Here is a 20,016-nt window from a genome sequence, read left to right on the forward strand (position 1 = left end):
CCATCCTCCTGCCTCAGTCTTTCTGGATTGCTGGAATTACAGGCATGTGCCACCACACCTGGCTAATTTTCAAGAATTTTAAGAACCAAGAAATTAAAGCTTATTTTGAGTTGCTTTTGTTCCCCGTCACCACCGTGACTTCTGAGAGAGTGAACTGAGAACTGGCAGATTGGGAGAATCAAGTTGAAATGCAAAACCAAATTGATGTGGCAGAGGGAGGGGATGCCCTATTTGTGGATAATATTAGGAATGTTGTGTTAGAAAGCAAAGCAAAATTGCAGTGGATTCTTGGGGGTGGGATAGTAGAGTGGGGGAAAGAAAGAAAAAGAGAGTGAGAATGTACCAGATGACATTTGGCTTTTTGTCAAGCAATCCCCAGTAGATAGCCTGTGTTATGTGACAGTCCTACAGTCTACCAACCCATCACTTTTTCACAAATAAGTGTGTATGTTGTCCTCTCAAACATTAGCAAAAGTCACTGAAAATAATTTAGGCTTGTACCCAAACTATATAGTGTGTTTTGTTAGACCTATTCTTAGAATTCATCTTAGATTTTTTTCTTACTTTATTCAAGTGTTCTTCCCCTAATGTATGCATTTTATTAATCCTATAAATTAATTATTCCACTTAAAATTTTTTGAGAGGAATAGACATTTTTAAAGCATATTGTCAAATGTATGAAGAAACTATGTACAAAATTATTGAAAGTACAGATAGAAGCCAAGTAGTCTATGCATTGGATTAATTATTAAGCTAAACAATATAAGCTAAAAACCAGTTGTCTTGATAAAGCAAATTGACGGGCTTGAAAAGAATTATAATCCAGGTAATTATTATTCTTTATATATTTTAGTATGTTTTAGCCTCTTTCAAGTGTCTGCATGCCTCTGTGTTCTACTAGAGTGCAGTGTTTCATGTATGTCAGGGCTGTATATGGAATTCATTCTGCAATCACAATCATAATTTGTAGTTGATACTACATCCAACAAATAAATTCCTCCATCTTCCTCTGCTTGTTTCAAGGGGATGACACCATGACAGGTGATGGGGGAGAATACCTAAGGCCTGAGGACCTCAAAGAACTGGGTGATGACTCCCTACCCAGCAGTCAATTCCTGGACGGCATGAATTACCTGCGATACAGCTTGGAGGGGGGACGATCTGACAGGTATTCACGCAAAACTTGATGACCATTAAAAGTGTATGCAACACAATTTTTATGATGATAAAAAAGTAGATGCAATTATTGAACACTTAATGGGCACCTCACCATTTTCAGCAATTAGTATTTCATCTCATTCAGTTCTCTAACAACTTTAAGAAGTGTCCCTTTGCTGGGCATGGTTGTGCATGCCTGTAATCCCAGTGGCTCAGGAGACTGAGGCAAGAGGATGGTGAGTTCAAAGCCAGCCTCAGCAATGGCAAGATGCTAAGCAGCTCAATGAGACCCTGTCTCTAAATAAAATACAAAATAGGGTTGGGGATGTGGCTCAGTGGTCCGGTGCCCCTGAGTTCAATCCCTGGTACCCCCACCCCGCAAAAAAGAAGTGTCCATTTTCAAGAACAGACACTGAGGCCAAGAGAAATTAAGTAATTTGGTAAAATCAAACAACTACTAAGAAGCAGAACTGTGATAAATAAGAGTCTTTAATGGTGGGTTTGATCATCTGCTACTTCTTTTCCTCTTGGTAAATTCAAAGGGCCATTTTGCATATAGAACCTCTTACCAAGTGGCATCTATAGATATCTCTTAATCCCTTTTTTTTTTTTTTTGGTTAATCATATAGTTTCTGTGAACAAAAGTACATTATGAAGAATAATTAAAACGATTCAAAAGAAAACTGTGCCTGGAATTAGCTTTTTCATAAAACAAACAAACAAAACTGAATAGATCTTGGAAAAACTGAGGTATATTAGAAACTATCTGAGCAAAACCTTAAGGAGCCTCACTTTTATAGAAAAATCTGGAGGGCTGGGGCTATAGCTCAGAAGTAGAGTGCTTGCCTTGCACATGTAAAACACTGGGTTCAATCCTCAGCACTACACAAAAATAAAGATATTGCATCCATGTATAACTTTTAAAAAATTTTAAAAAAGAAAGATCTGGAGAGGTTTATATAATATCTGAAATATATGCTCTGTGTTATTTTTGGTTATTACTGGTAAAACTCGTACTTGTTACTTTCTGAGGCAAGCTGATTAAGAACACTGGAGCTGGGTATGGTGGTACACACCTGTAATCCCAGTGACTTGGGAGACTGAGGCAGGAGGATCACAGTTCAAAGCCAGCCTCAGCAATTTAGCGAGGCCCTAAGCAATTCAGTGAGACCCTGTCTCTAAATAAAATACAAAGAAGGACTGGGGATGTGGCTCAGTGGATAAGTGCCCATGGATTCATTCCCCAGTACCAAAAACAAACAAAAAAATCTGGAATACCTCATCAAAAGCATGACTACTAATTTAGGTCAAGCATATCGTTGTCCATGTAGTTCTATTTCCTAATCAAGACTCTCATGTTTCTTCCTATCTGTCTGTCTGTCTATATATCTATTTATTTATCATGGTACTGAGGATTGAAACCAGGGGTACTCTACCACCTGGTTTATATATTTTATATATATTTATATTTTATACCCCTAGCCCATTTATTTTATTTTGAGACAGGGTCTCATTAAATTGCTGTGGGTCTTGCTAAGTTTCTGAAGGTGCTCTTTAACTTGCAATCCTCCTAAATCAGTCTTCCGTGTGGCTGGGATTACAGATATGCATCCCCCACCTGGCTTTTGTCTATTACTTTAATGTTGCTTCTGTTCTAAGCTATTTTATGAATAGTCCATATATTTACAGTTTAAGAAATAATTACACTAAAGAGTAGTCAATTCTAAGGAAACAACTGGCAAAACTGAGTTTTTCTTGGGCTTTTTCTTTGAATATCAGTGCTTTCTACCTTTTTTTTTTTAATTAACATTCCAATGTGGATACAATAAAATGCATTTGTTTCAGGCTTTGTGGTAAGGACTGAAGGTGCCAACATGATTAAGATATGCTTGCTAAACTCATAGCCTAACAGGGTGGGAGACAGTAGATTAGCAGTAGACAAAGAGGGCCACTGGAGCCCTGTGGCTTGAGCTGCCTGGAGAAGAGCCCAAACTGATATGCAATGATGATAATGATGGTGGGGAAAGGTAGGCTGGGCACCTGAAGCCTTAATAGGTCACAGGCAAAGGCTCACAATGTGTGTGAACAACAAAGAAGTGTAGCATTTCTAGAGAATAAGTGTAAAAGAGGAATTTTTTTATATTTATATTTTTAGAGGACTCCTTCTACTAATGAGATGGAGGATGAATTTTAGAGGAGAGTTGTTTATCTGAAGGACTAGATCTCTCAGTTGTAGTCACCTGAGAGCCTACTGCAGGGTTATTAACCATGATTGTTATGGAGGGCTTCAACTCTAACCTTTGAGATGGTCATGGAGGGAATTAAAGCAATGAAAAATCTAAGACATATCTCAGAATATGTCTTAGCCAGAATATGAACTAGCCAGATTTGGTGATGGATTTCATGGGGTGGTTGAAGTGGTTGGTAAGTTGACTGCTTGGCCTTAGTGGCTTAGATACAGGATGGACCTTGGGATCAGGATACAGAAGGAGGAGCCCATTGGGAGATTGTGGGGGGGATGATGGGGGTCAGTGTATCATACATTAATTGGAACACATTTTGAAACATTAATAGATTTGTAACTTATAACCTGAGATTCTTAGAATTTCAATAAAAGGAGAATTAGGAGATGTTTATAGTTGTGCATCACTTCATCATAATTATGAAAAACTATATTACTATAAGCCAGAAAAATCTTTATTTTCAGCATAGTCTCTTTTATTAAAAATACATACTTCATTCAGTCATTTTCCCTTCTTTTAAAAGTGCTTTAACCTGAGAAAGAATGTAGAATATATGTTCAATAAAACAGGGGTGGATGGTTTGATACCTCTCCTTAAACTGAATTCTTATTAGCATGTAAAGACAGGGACAGGAAGCAAACCAACACATGATTGTCCTTCAGGTCCACATGTGCCTATCTAGAGTCCCAGATGTGTTCACAGTCTCTTAAATGGAACCATAGGCAGCATCTCATTTTCATGGTTTTCTTGTTCATTTTACTTTCTTTAATTTTTAAAATTTTGCTCAGGCAATTCAATATCAGCCACCTTTTTTTTTGTAACCATTTTTCCCTTTCATTATTTCTTTATTTGGTATGCTCTCAATAGTACCATGCCCAGGTAGGTATTACACAGCATGAGAACATGGCCTTCCTGGTTTCATCCACATCTCCCTGCTCACTGCTCAATGTGTGTGTATGTGTGTATATGTATGTTGGCAAGAGGTGCTTATATTCTAGAATTATGGATCTATTCTCGAAGTAGGATTTTTTTGGACTAAATTGAAAAACTGTTTGAGCTAGAGAGATGAATCTATTACTGGAATAAAGTGAGCTACAGACCCAAGTGTGACTTTAACTGTCACAGCTCCACCTTGTGGTTGACAAAACATGAACATAGCTTCCTCTAAACTAACCCAATCAGCTTGTGTGTGCTTGGAGAAGACAGAAAAAGGATTATGATGCCTAAAATGAACAGAGATGCAAAATAATAAAAAATACGCAATTTAATTTATGTTGAACAAAAACCCAGATAAGCCTTGAGGAGTTAGATTTTGCTTCCACTTTATTTTATTAGTGCTTACAAATTTTAAATTCTGTCCAAATCCAATATAAAACACCAAATAACAATGAACTGCAGAAGCTTCTCCATTTATTAAAGCAAGCAAATTAGATTTTTTGGATATTCACTTGTTAAATAAGGTTTGAAATTCCACAAATCAAATGTCTAATAAATATTGTAGTTTACTAAGAGTAATTATTACACTTTTCAGTGAACTTATACTTTCATATTAGCAAATATGAAAGCAATTTCACCATAGTGAAAAAAGTATAAATTGAATCCATAGCAAATTCTTGGCAACCAGAATGGACAGTAAAAATGTACCCTTCTATGGAGATATAATTATATATATGTTTTAACTGAACAGAGGCCCTCTGACTTAATGGAAAAAAGAGGAATCCTATTGCAAAATACTGAAACTTGTCTGTAATGTTTTAAATACATTAAAACAATTTAATTTTTTAAAAAAAATAAATCAAGTCCCTGGACAATTTCTGATCCAGGGACTTGACTTATTTCAGAGCTTTGTGCTAGTTATTCAGAGAAAATAATTTTTCTGTCCTTAGACTATTCCAATCATAGTCATTTCATTTAAAGATATTCTATAACAGCATAAAAACAAAACAATTAGAACCTATAAACATTCATTAAATAACCAATTAGTATAGCAGAGGGCAGTAAACAGAGTGAGCTAGAATAAAATTCTTACACAGAAATACTTAGAGACACGTTTCATCTTCCTCATTTTGCCACATTCTCTCTGTCCAATTTTTCTCATTCTGTCCACATATCCTAACATTTTGCCTTCTTTACCCATGTCATTTTGTCTCCTTTATCCTTCTTCCTGTCTTTTAGGAAAGACAAAAAAAATTATAACAAGAACAGCAGCAGTATCTCTTTACTCTTCCCAGTTCAAAACCAATTGAGAGACCCAGTTATCAGGTAACTGGATATCAAAAATCCACCTCAAATACTGATATCAAGTGCTGATGTGGCTTTATATTCACAGCCCAGTGGGATCTTTCGTACCACATCCCTGAAACAGACAGATGAGTTCACCTCGTCAACACCACTCCTTGAGAGTGACAATTGAGACCTGGTGACTTTTTTGAAAATTTATACAGGTATAATGCTGACAGGCATGTCACTAGGTTTTACTTAGGGTAGCTTTATTTACCATTCAGTTTGCCCCCATCCAGCTAAATTCCATTTACCCTTGAGACCAGTGTTTCTGCTATTCTTGTGCTGCATTCAAGGGTTGGTTTTGCCTAGTGACAGTAAAAAGTTACCCTTCCATGGAGAAGGGTAAATGTTTTCTCTATGATCAGACTAGTTCTAGTCATGGACTGTGTGCCTCTTGTTCCTTTTGTAGTGTTGATGAATATACATCGAGCAACTTTAAATGTATAAAGTCAAAATCTGAATCTTTTAAATCTAAAGTTTTGGATAGAGATTATGTAATTAACAAATCTCAGCCCAATAGAAACCCCTTGATGGGGGAAGGCAGTTGAACCCATAGACAACCCATGTCATTTTTATGGGTTGGTTCCTCTGCTGTTTTCCCTTTCTTGGCTAACTTCAAAACAAAGTTGAGAAGAATAGTATTTTGGAACTGCTTATCTAGCACTGTCTGGTACAAAATACATCCAAGTGGATCTTTTCTATCTCTGGGGTTTAAAGCAGGCAGGAGTTGGGATGGGGGGGGTTGTTCATTCCACCAATTGAGAAAAGCATTTTCTGAGATTAAAGACCCCTTTCTCAATAATTTAATCTCTGTCCCAACTTCAAATTCAAGATCAAGTGAAGACAAATCACAGCAGCCTATAGCCTGTTGATGAAGTACACCATCAAAAGCCAACAACACAACTCTAAGCCAGATGTAAAATATGCTGTCTCCAGCTGCTGGGATTTAAAACCCTAAAGCAGGGGCAGCTTTAGCTTTGTCAGGAGACTCAATCTGCCTCCAAGAGCCTATTAAAAAATAAAAAGCTAATTCCCAAATTATATTAGATTTTATTTTATTATAAACCCATAGATTCATATAGGGATACATGCCTAGGTTCATATTATCAATTACTTTGATTCATGTCACTCACCCTTTCAAGATTTGAGATTCATAAACCTACCTATAAAATAGGAGAGGAGAGGTCTTAGATTACTATGAATAACCTCTCAAGAGAGGATTTCTTCAAAGACAATTGTAGTTGTGATGTCTCATAAGGAGAATAGTATATGGCTTATATAATTAGATGTATTTTCAAAATTAAAAGAATTCCTACTAATATATTTGCTACCTTGCCATCCAGTCCATAATTCTACTGTGCTTCACTGGTCAAATGCCAACTAGCTACAAGTAAATGAAAGTTTGCTTCTATCAATATTATGAGAATTGCATACCTTCTCTCCTCCCCGACTATGGGCTTTGGGCTAATATTTTGAATGCAGGTCTTTAATTTATGGACTAAAGTCACATAATAAGCTATAGTATTTAAAACATCCAAATTAAGATATTTATTATATGCAACTGATTGAAGAATTAAATTGTCTGTATGCAAATGTTAAGTTTTGTTTGAGTGTATAACTCAGAACTTTGAGCTGCAGATTTATCAAAAGTAGATCATTTTTCAAGGCCTAAATCCCATTTTGAAGCCCAACCTCAGTTTCATCAATGTTCATTAGCAATTTGTTTTTGTGCTGGCAAGCGTGTCTGTGCTCGGGGCTGGTGCTTAGAAACCGTTTCTTGTGCTCTTGCATCTCATCCCCACGGCAACCAACACTTCATTGGTGCTTCACTCACCACACGCAGGACACGCCAAGGGGACAGTGCTCTCCTTTGAAATAATAGCATTGTTGGAGTCACCAGAGAAAAACAGGAGGAACTGCACTTCCACAGGAAGCATGCATCTGACCTCAGTTCATTTCACTTTGTACCTTCCAGGGGAGTGGACCAACATTCAGTCATTCAGTTTAGAGAGGAAGAGAAAGAGGCATGCAGAGAATGGAAAATAATAAGCGAAAATGAAACCTGCGCTTTCGTTTTGTTCTTCTGAGGGGCTGCCTACTTTCCCTCTAAGATTTTTCTTAGTGGCAGGGAGATTAACATTTCACACAGATTGCAGCAGTTTATCCTAGAATTAGTTCCTGTGTGACTTTCTTGTACTGGCAGCAAGTAAACTGCAGTTGCTGGTTTCAAAGATTTCTGGGAAGAATATTAATCAGATTAAGAGTATCACATTTTAACTTCTGGATTCCCTTGTGCCTTGGTCATTGAGCAGTAGGAACCAGTCAAAGGAGGTGTTAGTTTAGCTGCTGGACAGAGAGGTAGGGCAACGCAGAGACCTTGTCCCCCTGGAAGTTGCACGGTTAGCTAATAGCACGCTTTTTTTCACTTCCCTGCTCGGCTCATCATTTCATCCTCCCAACCCTACTACTGCTGTTGGTATATCACCATGGCCTCCTGCCAACCTACCAGCCTTCGATCCTTCAGTTCCGACAGGTCTCACACTCTGAGCCATGCATCCTACCTGAGGGACAGTGCCATGATTGACGACACAGTTGTGATCCCCAGTCACCAGGTATGTGACCTTTTGCTTTTCTGTCTTTGCTTTCTGGATAGCTTTGAAACATTACCTGATGCTAGAAATGTCCTGAGAAAGCTTTTAATCTTAAAACAAAAAAAGCCTTAATTCAGTCGGCAATTTAGGATGCATATATGGTATAAGATGACTAGTAGCTAGCTTAAAATTTATATATCTTTCAGTATTTAAAATTGATAGCTATGAGAAAAGGCTTACAGTTTATGCTGAAATATTCTTATTTAAAAATAGTTTTATTTTAGGTATGATTTTATCACTTTTGGTGGATAGGATAAAGGGAAATAGATGGACACTTAATCCCTTCAAAAAATTATACTAAAGTGATCTTATGTCAATAATATAATTTTAAAAGGGAATGCATTATAAAAGATTTCATTGTAAATGCATTGGTCTTATGTTCTTAAATGAAAATCTTTCCAGGAATCACCACCTCCTTGTGTTGCCATTTTAAAAATTTCACCCTATTTTACTTTAATTGAAGCAAAGTATTTTTATGAAATCCAAGGTTCTTTGTGTTTAGGTGTCAACCCTAGCCAAGGAGGCAGAAAGGAATTCTTATCGTCTAAGCTGGGGCACTGAGAATTTAGACAACGTGGCTCTTTCTTCCAGCCCTATTCATTCAGGGTGAGTAAATCAATATTATGTATCCAGATCAAGAGGTAAAAAAGAGATGAGAGTGAAAATAACAGCTTTGTCCAATAGCTGTAGCTGATGGCTCGTTCACAGTGCAGGTGACCTTCATCAAAACCTGTGAATAACACTGCTTCATCCAATCTATACAAATAGAATAGAAAAAAGGTTGAATTCAACATAGGAAACGGATTATTGTTTTAAAATAACTAGCAGGACTGCGTCAAATACCTTGCTAACTAACCAGAACATCCCAGTGGCCTCCTTTACAGAAGTTTGAATCACATAGATATGCAGATAAGTCCATTACTGCTTGAAGTAGGGATATAAATAAAAGGACAAGTTTGCATGCAACTGTAAGCTTCTCAGTTGTCTTTTTAGAGTCATCCAGAATAAGTATGAAACAATTTAAGCAATATTGTCTATTTATACTAACTCATTAAGAAGCAGGACTTGAGTCATACTTTCAAACATAAAATCATTCTTAAGGTGTAAGAATTCAATTAGGTATAATATAAATTCTTTAAGAAGTTTTAAATTGTAACATTATTCCAATTTTTTTAGTAGCTTCGAATATTGTGGTAATTTCATAATTATATATAAAATCCCCATATTTTATCATTTAATTACTTTTTAAAAAGCTCTACCCCTATTTTATTTAATTGACAGTAATATTATGGTTTAAATTATTATCCCAAACTTTTTATTTATAATCCCCAGGGCTATTTGGAGTAGCAGATCTTTTCTTCTTTTACTCTAAGATAATTTCCTTTTAGGAAAGTATTCCATGGTATTGTAGTTAAACATTTTGAACTTCTTAGTCTAACCTTCTATGAAATAAAGACCATAGAATATAAAATTGGTTCTTTAGATATTCAAAACAATCATCACATTTTCTTTATTAAATAACAAAAGCTAGCTTCTGATAAAGGAATTGTATCGAGGAATAAAAAAAAATAAACCTAATCTAAGTTTCCTTACATACTTTTAAGTATAAAATGAGATAACTAAAATCTCTCAGTTGTAAAATATTGGAAAACCATAACATTGCATTCTGCAACTAAGTTTCTCAACAATGATGTATAGGAAGGAAAAGAGGCATAGAACCAGAGGAATAAAAGATCATATGCAAGAATCCAGAAACTGTATTAAGTATTTAAAATCCATATACACACTAGAGTGTGCAAAAGATTATAGTCACTACTACTTATGCAATCCCCATCCCATGTTCCAAATTTTTCACAAATTGCATCAGTTAAGCAAAACATATTCTGAATCCTCTAAATGACAATACCAACACAGTTCAATTTATAATGGTAATATTTGCCTTGTTATTTTCATTAGGTAATTTACTATCTGTTAGTGTATCTACTATAGTATTTGAACAAACCTAAAGCTACAGATGACTCTAAAAGCATGGCTGGTCTGGAAAATTTGGTTCCGAGTATTGTTGTATTTGAAAACTACCATGATATTAATGTATACGAATAATATTCCTCATACTGTATCATTTAACAATGATTTCTTGTAATCTTGTACACAAGATTCCTGAGCAGTAGTTTTTTTAAGGAACTGAGTATCCATTTAATTCATTGGGTAAATTCCTAAACAACTTCAAAATCTGGAAATGGAAGAAAAAGAGTGCTTTTTTTTTTTTAATAAAGAGAAAGTAGTTTCTAATGCACATGTCACTGACTTGTGTATATAATGGTCTAATAGAGTTATGTTAGATTATTAAAAGATCCAGCTTCTACTAATAAGAAGTATTGGTGATTTTATTTTACCTCTATGGTTACGTTTTCAAAGACTGATGACCATGAGCAGAGGAGAATAGGTACAATAGGTACAATATTTAGAGTTACTGAGGCTGGTATGTGGCTCAAGAGGTAGCATGCTCGCCTGGCATGCGCGGGTCGCTGGGTTTGATCCTCAGTACCACATAAAAATGAAATAAAGATGTTGTGTCCACCGAAAACTCAAAAATAAATATTAAAAAAATTTATCTCTCTCTCCTCTCTCTCTCTTAAAAAAAGACCATAGCATTGTATTCTAATACCAAGCTTCTCAATAATGATGAGTAAAAAGGAAAGTACTCCTAGAACCAGAGAATTGAATGATCATAGATAAGAATCAGAAACCATGTCCAAAATTCATTTTAAATATTGTTATTCCCAAAGTTTTGCTTTTGTAGTGATTCGATAGCCAGGAGCCATGAATTAAATGCCCACTTATGATGTTGTGCTACAAGATAATATGAATAATATGAGTCCATAAGATGATGATCTTTTAAAAGAACTTCATAAAAACATTTTGAAGATGGTTTTGCTGTGAAGGTCACATTACTCTAAGGAATAAAGTCTATTTTTTAAAAATGTGTTGAAGACATTTGCTCAAATAATGGAGTATTTGAAATGCAAGGAATCCAAGGCTGTTTTTCAGGTCACAACATGAAATGTTTATCCAAGTACTTATAGTGGTGATTTACTTGTTCATGTGTTTTATCACACCCTATGGTCTCTTTTAGATACATATAGGCAAATTCTTTTGGATAAACAAAACTTTTTATAACTAGCAAAACAACCTGTTTTGTAAGATTGGATTTCTAGTCCATTAAACGTGTATACTTCTGTATGTCATCAAGTGTTGAAAATACAAGTGAACTATTTGAAAACATATGGAAAGTTTCCAAGAAAAGCAGATTCACAGGTAGAAGAGAAGTGAAGGGTAGAACCATAGAGTGGGATTTAACATTAGGTCCAGTGCAGAAGACTACAATCTCCAAAGCAGGGAATTAAGTTATTTAAAAAAAAAAAAAGCACTAAGAATTCATTTGCTTAGTATTTTGTTACAGAGTGGTAGGTAATTAATGTTTTCTATTTTGCCTTAGAGTTTATGCTGTTTGTCATTGAAGCTATATTTTAAATTATGCATTTTCTGTTTGCATTTCTTTTGTGGTAGCCCAAAATGTATTATCATTGTTCTAAAAGTTTTAGAAGTATGAATGAAAAAATTTTTGAGTCAAAATTATGTCCATCAAGTCAAATGTATATTTTTCATTATAATACCCCTTGACATGTCATAGCTTCTTGAACACTTAGACTTTAAGTGTTCCCATGAACCAATGTTCAATAATGCTACAAAATCTACATCCAGTGATTTTATAACATCTGCAGTTTCCTTAACTGGGAGTAGCTACAAAGCCCCCACACCTTGTCTTTCTTTCAGCATTTGCATAGAGCTGTCTCATTGTATTTCCATCTTTTTAAAAATTTTTTTAGTGAATACTGTATTGGTATATAAGTTATATATTTCAGTTGAAAGTCGCTTCTGATTTCATTCTTTATATTTCACTTTATCCATTCCTTCTCTGTGCTAAAGTATCTATTCTATTGCAGCCGCACCTCTCCATGTCTTGATCGTGACAACAGCAGGTGAACTTCTGCATAATTCCTTCTCTGAATCTGTTGCCTATTCCTCTCCCAATTTCACCATCTCCTTCCGCATATCCCCAACCTCAGGATGCTTTAGTGTGGAAGATACCTAGCCAAACAGATAGGTTTATGTTCTCTAAATCATGAGCATGGTTCACTTTCCCATTCTCTCTCTGCAAAGGGAAAGTTGCTTTGTTTACTGTCAGTGGAAATAAGGTGGGGCTGTGCCCAGATTAATATGGGGTGCCTGTCTTGGTCGTGGGTCTCCACATCTCAGCTTCTTTTTGTGAGAAAAAGTGCTACACAGAGCTAAAATATGTTGTTCTCTGCAATTATGCAAATTAATTGAATTATTTTAGAGTTTTATTGAAGATTATCATTTTAAGTGGCACTTAGCAGGCTTTTTGATTTTGTTTTAGCTTTGTTTGGTCTTACCATATTTTAGGTGAGCCAAAGGCTGAAAGTTTATTAATAGTGAATTTCCTTGCTAGTACTGCTTTAAGTATAACCTTATGATATTTTGGAAATTGTACTATAGAATGATTCTAGTCCGCTTTCTAAAATAAGCTATTATTCTATGTCATTATAATAAAATTATTTTTAGAGGTTGCAGACTGCTGATTAGAGGATAATTCTTTAGTCATCCATGATGATACTATAGATCAAGAGTCTACAATTTAGACAATATTAGCATTTTTGAAAACATATCCTTTTACTTTTTCTCAAACATCCACTAAATATTATCTTTCTGTATGTGAACATATAATGATTGACAAATAATTATTTGATGATGGTGATTTTAACAAATTGGAAACATATTTTCAAAGCCCATTTTTTTTATCAACTTTTCAGTTTATGGAATTCAGAGAATTAGGAAGGAATCAAGGGACTTATAGATGAGAAAAAGCTCATGGTGTGATTTTCTCACAGTATCTTGGAAATTGAATTTAATTTGAGACCCTCTTGCTATGTATATGTGGATCACTGAAGCACCCTGACTTATTTTTTCCTTTTCTTTCACCCAGTAACTAACTATGAATGTTGCAATCTCCTTGTCCCTACCCCCATCGTCCTGGATGAATTAAAAGTAAAACTAAGTATCAGTAACTTTTGGGGTGCAGATATAGTCCTCAAAAGACCAGATCATTGTTTTCTGCTGACTCTGAAGCATGTACCCATTTAGCTAATCAAATTGAATATTTGTAGGCAAGTCATCTGCATAATAATAGTGGATTGCTTTTGCTTTCTTTTAAAATTGTAGTAACATTGTATCTCACAATTTAGAAAACTTCAATAAGAATTTCTACTTTGCATGACTGCTGAATTTTATTTGGAGAGTAAGATATGCTATTAAAGCTGAACATTACCTGGTATTTTTTTTTTTTTTTGTCTGTATAGTCTTTAGTTGATGTTTAGTGTAGTTCATATACATATTTCAGCAAAGCAGCTATTTTAACTGTAAGGCAAAAATAATACAAAATTCTTATTTTCCACTTAGGAATTCTTCCAGAACATCTAAAATGGAAGATTCCAGTAGGTTTTCTAACCTACTCAATAGGAAGCTACACATAACATTTTAACCTTTGGGAAGCAACTTAGAGTTTGTTCATTGATGTCTCTCATTTTATGGATGAGAAAACTAAAACTTATGAAGATGTTAAGTGACCTTCCTGTGGTTACAGTGATAATTCAAGACAGAAACAGGTCTACAACCAGTGAAGAGCATGATGCGCGTTACATTATCCTGTGCCCTGCAATAATAGCATTTTTACATTTTATTTAAATAGTAAATTTCATAAACAAAAAAAACTCTATAAAATCTTATTAAACTACTTAGCACAGATCCAGGTTCATTGTTGGGTCTCAAAAAATTTTAGTTTTCCTATTTTTATGTGGTCATAACTTATAAGACATCCAAAATATATAAAACTCTGTGGCTACAGGTAAAAGAAGACGCTGGAAGCAAGCATTTATTGAATTCTGTATGTTTACCCATATGACTTAATTCTCACCATAACCTTAATATGTAATACAATTACCCCTCACTGACAGGAGGCTTCAGTCTTAGATCTCATAGCATGTAGAGCTAAGCTTTGATCTATTTGTCGTCTTTTTTATACATATCTAATTATGTGTTTTTTACTTTAATTCTTTTCATCTCTAAATGTTTACAGGCATTATCTTGTCTCATTTTTAATCTTCCCAACACTTAAGAAAATCATATTTATTTGATCAACTCTAACATGGTGACTGACTCATCTCATGGCTCACACCTTCCAACCTTTCTCTTGTTCTATGGTACATAAAGGTAAAATAGTCTCTTATGATCTGCTTTCTGCAGCTTTTTTGTACCTAGAAGAATAATCATCCCCCAATTCTACTACCTGTCTCAATAGTGGCACTTTTTGATACTCCGCTACCTTTAATGAAAACTCTCAATGCTTACCCAATTTTGTATTAGGAACTATTGGGCTTAACTGATTATATATTGACCTTTACCAGTAGACTTTTCATCAGTAACTAGATATAAACTAGGGTCATTATTTCTCCAATTCCTTCTTATTTAAAGAAAAAGCTTCTTATACTTTGCAACTTCATAAGTTCAAAATTTTTATTAGTCATTTGGCAATTGCACTATTTGAGTCTCATTTGTTTAGAATATTTTCTTGCTAGACTTACATTTTTATTCATTTTGACTGTCAATATTTAGTTCTTTCATGTCTTACAAGCCCTTTTTCTTGTCATCTTTCTACTTGACATTCTTCTCTGTTCTCTCTTCCTGAAGAAATTGCCTCACTACAAACTACGGTTTGTCATTTTCTGTGCCATTTCTTTAGTTACTTGATAAAAACAAAAAGCTTTATTTTCTTTAGAAATTCAAGTCGCCTCCCAAATTATGCATTTTTGCATTTTATTTTTCCAATTTGATTTGCATTTGGTGCAATACTTAAATATTATTTTCCTGATTTATGATGATACAGAGATACTTACAGGTAAATTTATTAGCTTGCAGCTTTAGTCCTTAAGAACTTTTACTTTGGATTCCCTATCTTTGGTCTTTCTTCATACAATTTTTATTCCTAATTAAAGTATTTGCTTCATTAAATTCAAATTCTTGGTTTTTGCTTAGTACCATTTTCTACAAGTTCTCTGCTAAGGGAAATAAATACATTAGATATCTCATTTTGGAGCAGAAATAAGCTGACAAACTATAATGAATTAAAAAGGCCTTTCAAACTGCTTTGCTACATGTGAGTGGAGTAATTGGAAAGAGTTCTGGAATAATTGTCTAGAGACCAAAAAAATTAAGTTACCTCTTACTTCATCCTTCCTCATTAGACACAAATTTAGACAATGTCTCATAACTGGCCTTTTCACTCTTCCATTCATTTATTGATTCAAAAATTACCTACCACATGTTGCAGGACCCACACTGTTCTAAGCACTGACACAGGAAGAAATATGGAGAACATATTCACTGCCTTTTATGGCATTTGGGTGTTTCCTAAATGGGGCTGTAGTCCATTTCTCACTGATCAGGAAGTTAGCAGTTCTGAGCAATGATGAAGCCATCAGGAGACATCTGGGCTTAGACCGTGAGCTTCTTGGCAGCACCACCTGGTTCTTAATAGGAAGGTAACAAAGACATGAAGAGGAGTGTGGAAATGGAAATCATGGAGCAAGGAGAATAAAAAGAGGGTTTCAGCTACACGAAATCATGGAAAGTAATTGAACATGTGGTTATTTGACATTGTTATGGTCAAGAACACAGCTACTGCAATTCACTGTTTAGACAAGGGAGCCCAAGAAGGTAGATGTTATCCATGTTCTTCTAGATGGAGAATTGATATATAGGCCATATGCCTCCACTGTGGCAGATACAGTGGAAATGTGATAGCAAATAATATGAGCACTGAAACTTCTTAAATGCCTTCAAAAAGTACAGATACTATTGAGGATTCATAACATTAGTGAGATATTTTATAATAATCCCTTGACTAGCTTTAGTCCCTTTTCTCTTTTTGCCATACAGATAATAGTAAATAGATTTTTAAAAACAGAGGACGTAATACTGTTAATTATCAATGAGTCAAAAATGTTATAACTAGTTTGGAAACATTTTTAGTTAAAATGTAAGCTTTTTTCCCTACTTTTAAATGAAACTCAATACAAATATCATAATCAAATAAAATAATAAAATGGAAAGGAAGCCTTTATCTTTATGTTACCAGTTCTTTTTATTCTTTTATATTTAAAAGTTAGATAAAAATTAAAATTGTAATAACATTGTATCTCACAATTTAGAAAACTTCAATAAGAATTTCTACTTTGCATGACTGCTGAATTTTATTTGGAGAGTAAGATATGCTATTAAAGAAAATTTTAAGAATTTATATTAAAGACTAATAATAAGAGCCAATATTTTCTCATTGTTTTTTGATAAAGACCAGAAACATCAACACTTCAGTATTGAAATGTTGATTGTATTCCCCAGTTTTCTTCCTTTCCTGGGAACTCCAAGGCTAGGGAGGAATGGCAGATCTGGCCTGGCTCGTGCATGTGGGAGGACTGTGTGCCTCTTCCCATGGTCTCATACTGCATGACGTGCTTCAGACAGGCACACTGGGCTTCTTCGCACCCACTTTTTATTACTAGCAACAGATTTCTGTTTAATGGCATGCTTAATGAGTTCTATGTTCTGCTATGAAGAAGATGCTAAGATATTATTCTTCACTTGTCTAAAAATAACATAAGTGTATTGTGTTTCTATCCTGTAACTTACTTTGATAAAATACCTTTCAGTTGTTTTCAATGTTGTCTTGGAAGCAATATCTAGGTGTGTCAAAGCTGGTTCTTTGCTGGTTAAGTTATAAGTAGATCCATGAAACACCTATATGTTGCTTTCCTATTTTTTTTTTTTTTTTTGTCTTAGTGTAATGATCTTGCAAATGCAATGAAAATAGGGAAGACATTAGTGCAATTGGGTAAGAGCCTACACACTATTGGTATGTATCTTGGCACAAGTGTGCATGACAATTAGATTGTCATGTTATATAATTTTTGCTCCTTGAGAAAGTTGAGTGCCTAAGAAACTTTCATAAGTGTTATGTCTAACAGATGTCCAGGTTAAGCTGGAGCAGGATCTATAACCATCCCAAAGGAAACAACTTCAAAGATAAGACCACTACTTTCTCTTGATACACTTAAAAAAGCTGAGTCACCTTAGGTTATAGATCTCTTTGCCGTGAATGATTGACTTAGTAGGCAAGGAGCAAAAGTAATAGAGGTGCTTTTATATTTCTAAATTATGGCTTGCCACATTCAATTTATTATACTTTGGGGAAAATCATGATGCACAAATATTCTCCACTAACAGAGCTCAGAGTTTCCCACTTGTGAAATGATGGTTCAGAAACAGAGCAAAGGAGCCAGGCATCCTGGCGCACGCCTGTAATCTCAGAGGCTTGGGAGGCTGAGGCAGGAGGATTGTGAGTTCAAAGACAGCCTCAGCAATGGCAAGGCACTAAGCAACTCAGTGAGACCCTGTCTCTAAATAAAATACAAAATAGGGCTGGAGATGTGGCTAAACGGTCCAGTGCCCCTGAGTTCAATTCCCAGTAACCCCTGCTACCAAAAAAAAAAAAAAAAAGAAAGAAACAGAGCACAAGGGACTCAGCTGCTTCCAGTGCCCATCTTCTTTGTTTCAGTCAGGTGGCCTGGCAGAAAGACTCCTATTTAAAAAGTGAAAAAGTACATTTTATCTAGCAAACTGGTTCAATCCAAAACATTTAGTCATTTTGCTTTTCTCCTTTTAGAATGCAATCATTAAAAATCTGCATCCTGGGTAAGATGATGTTGGCGCAGGACGTGTTGGCATGGATTTGACCTTGGAAGACAGCTATTGAATATTTTTATCAAGTCATAAGATCCTATCAAAATGAGCTGGACAAGATTTATTTTGAAAAATTGTCTTGAGTTAACTCAGAAAAACTGTTAATTCGGTCTTTCCTCTCTGATCTAGCTTCACTTTATTTCAACATGTGGATTATTCAACATATGAGGAAACAGAAGTCTTCACGCTTTTACCAAAAGGAGACTTCTCAGTATTTTTTATATAATTTCATTCCAGTTACTTTAAAAATCATTTGGACATATTTTAATCTTACAGTTTATGTTTAAAATCAACATTGTCAACAAAATTATAATTCTTCTTTAGTAACAGATGAAAATTATACAAAAAAAAACATAGCAGAAATAAAGACACTGGTATATGGTAACTTTTGAAAACAAATGATAAAAAAGAAAAAGTTCGAGGCCAAATTATTAGGGAAAAAAATTAACTTCACAAAACTTGATAATTTGCTCTAATATTTCAAAACCTACCTGACATTCTATTTTAATTTTTAGCTTCCTGGTTAGTTTTATGGTGGATGCCCGAGGTGGCGCTATGCGAGGATGCAGACACAATGGGCTCCGAATCATTATCCCACCTCGGAAATGTACTGCCCCAACACGAGTCACCTGCCGGCTGGTCAAACGCCACAGATTGGCGACCATGCCTCCAATGGTGGAAGGAGAAGGCCTGGCCAGTCGCCTGATCGAAGTCGGACCTTCTGGTGCTCAGTTCCTTGGGTAAGGGTTTCTGATAAGCCTCCCACTTAGACACCGATGAGCTTGTGTCCTCTACATGAAATCACTAGGATGGAATGAAAACAGGTACGTCAAACCACTTTGAAAGAGGATCGGCTCCTATGAAATTTTTAAAAATTGGAAGTCAGACCTGAATGCTCGACTCCACTTACATGCCTCTTCTTTTAAGGCATTTAGGAGTTAAACACTGAATGCTCGACTCTACTTACATGCCTCTTCTTTTAAGGCATTTAGGAGTTAAACACTCAGGCTGATTATTATTCTTTCTCTTTGGATGTCATCAGACCTGCCAGATTCCCTTTGCAAGTAACCATATTTTAGTTGATGGTAGGTATTTTTTTTTTCTCACCTGAGACTTAAGTGGCAAAGTATAAAGAAAAAAAAGAAAAATACTGCTCTATTCCAAACAAAAATGTATTTATAGCCTCATGTCGTTTTTGAGGCAGAATCATTATCTTCATTTTGAAAAGCAGTGTTGCCTTTATGGAATATCCAAAAATCGAACACATGTGATTTGTTTTTTCTGATATCAAAATTGCTACCTTGAGCCTTAACATTAAACTAAGCTGTCTATTTAGCCACATCGTGTTTTAAGGTGCAATCATCAAGACTAACTTCCACCTGAGGTCATTTTGGCAATTTTGAGCAGAAATTAGCATTTCTCATTTCTTCTGTTTGTCTGTACGGCTGCTGTTATTTTAAGTGGCATCTCAATGTGTCAAGAAAGGAATAGCTATCCCTGAAAGCGGACCAAAGGATGAAGTTGTGGAGGGGGACACGTTTCAAAACATATTGAAACAAATCAATTGTATTTAAGTCTCCTCATATCAAGTCTTGGTGCTTTAAAAAAAAATGGAGAAAACTTATTAATCATGAACTCTTTCATGTTGTCGGTGTCATACTGGGGAGAGGATTTCTCGCTTTAGAACTCAGGAGAGGTTCTAAAGCCTGTAATTTGGAGCAAACAGTTAACAGGTTACTCCAAAT

At 35.2% G+C, this 20,016-nt stretch overlaps 1 protein-coding gene across 50 annotated transcripts in view; it reads left to right on the plus strand.

Annotated features, from left to right (window-relative positions):
* Window positions 1-20,016, plus strand: part of Ank2 (ankyrin 2) — a 554,279-nt gene that overhangs the window by 484,227 nt on the left and 50,036 nt on the right. For 24 of the 50 annotated variants that reach the window (XM_048813760.1, XM_048813781.1, XM_048813790.1 and 21 more), the window contains 4 exons: window positions 1,024-1,168; window positions 8,194-8,296; window positions 8,838-8,941; window positions 18,787-19,011. In XM_048813760.1, coding sequence (XP_048669717.1) covers window positions 1,024-1,168; window positions 8,194-8,296; window positions 8,838-8,941; window positions 18,787-19,011 — 577 coding nt within the window. Of the gene's footprint in view, window positions 1-1,023; window positions 1,169-4,268; window positions 4,281-8,193; window positions 8,297-8,837; window positions 8,942-12,342; window positions 12,379-18,786; window positions 19,012-20,016 lie in introns of all 50 variants that reach the window. The other 26 variants (XM_048813791.1, XM_048813799.1, XM_048813768.1 and 23 more) reach the window with 3 other exon arrangements.

The sequence above is a fragment of the Marmota marmota genome, unplaced genomic scaffold (assembly GCF_001458135.2).
Source record: "Marmota marmota marmota unplaced genomic scaffold, marMar, whole genome shotgun sequence".
NCBI lineage: Eukaryota > Metazoa > Chordata > Mammalia > Rodentia > Sciuridae > Marmota > Marmota marmota.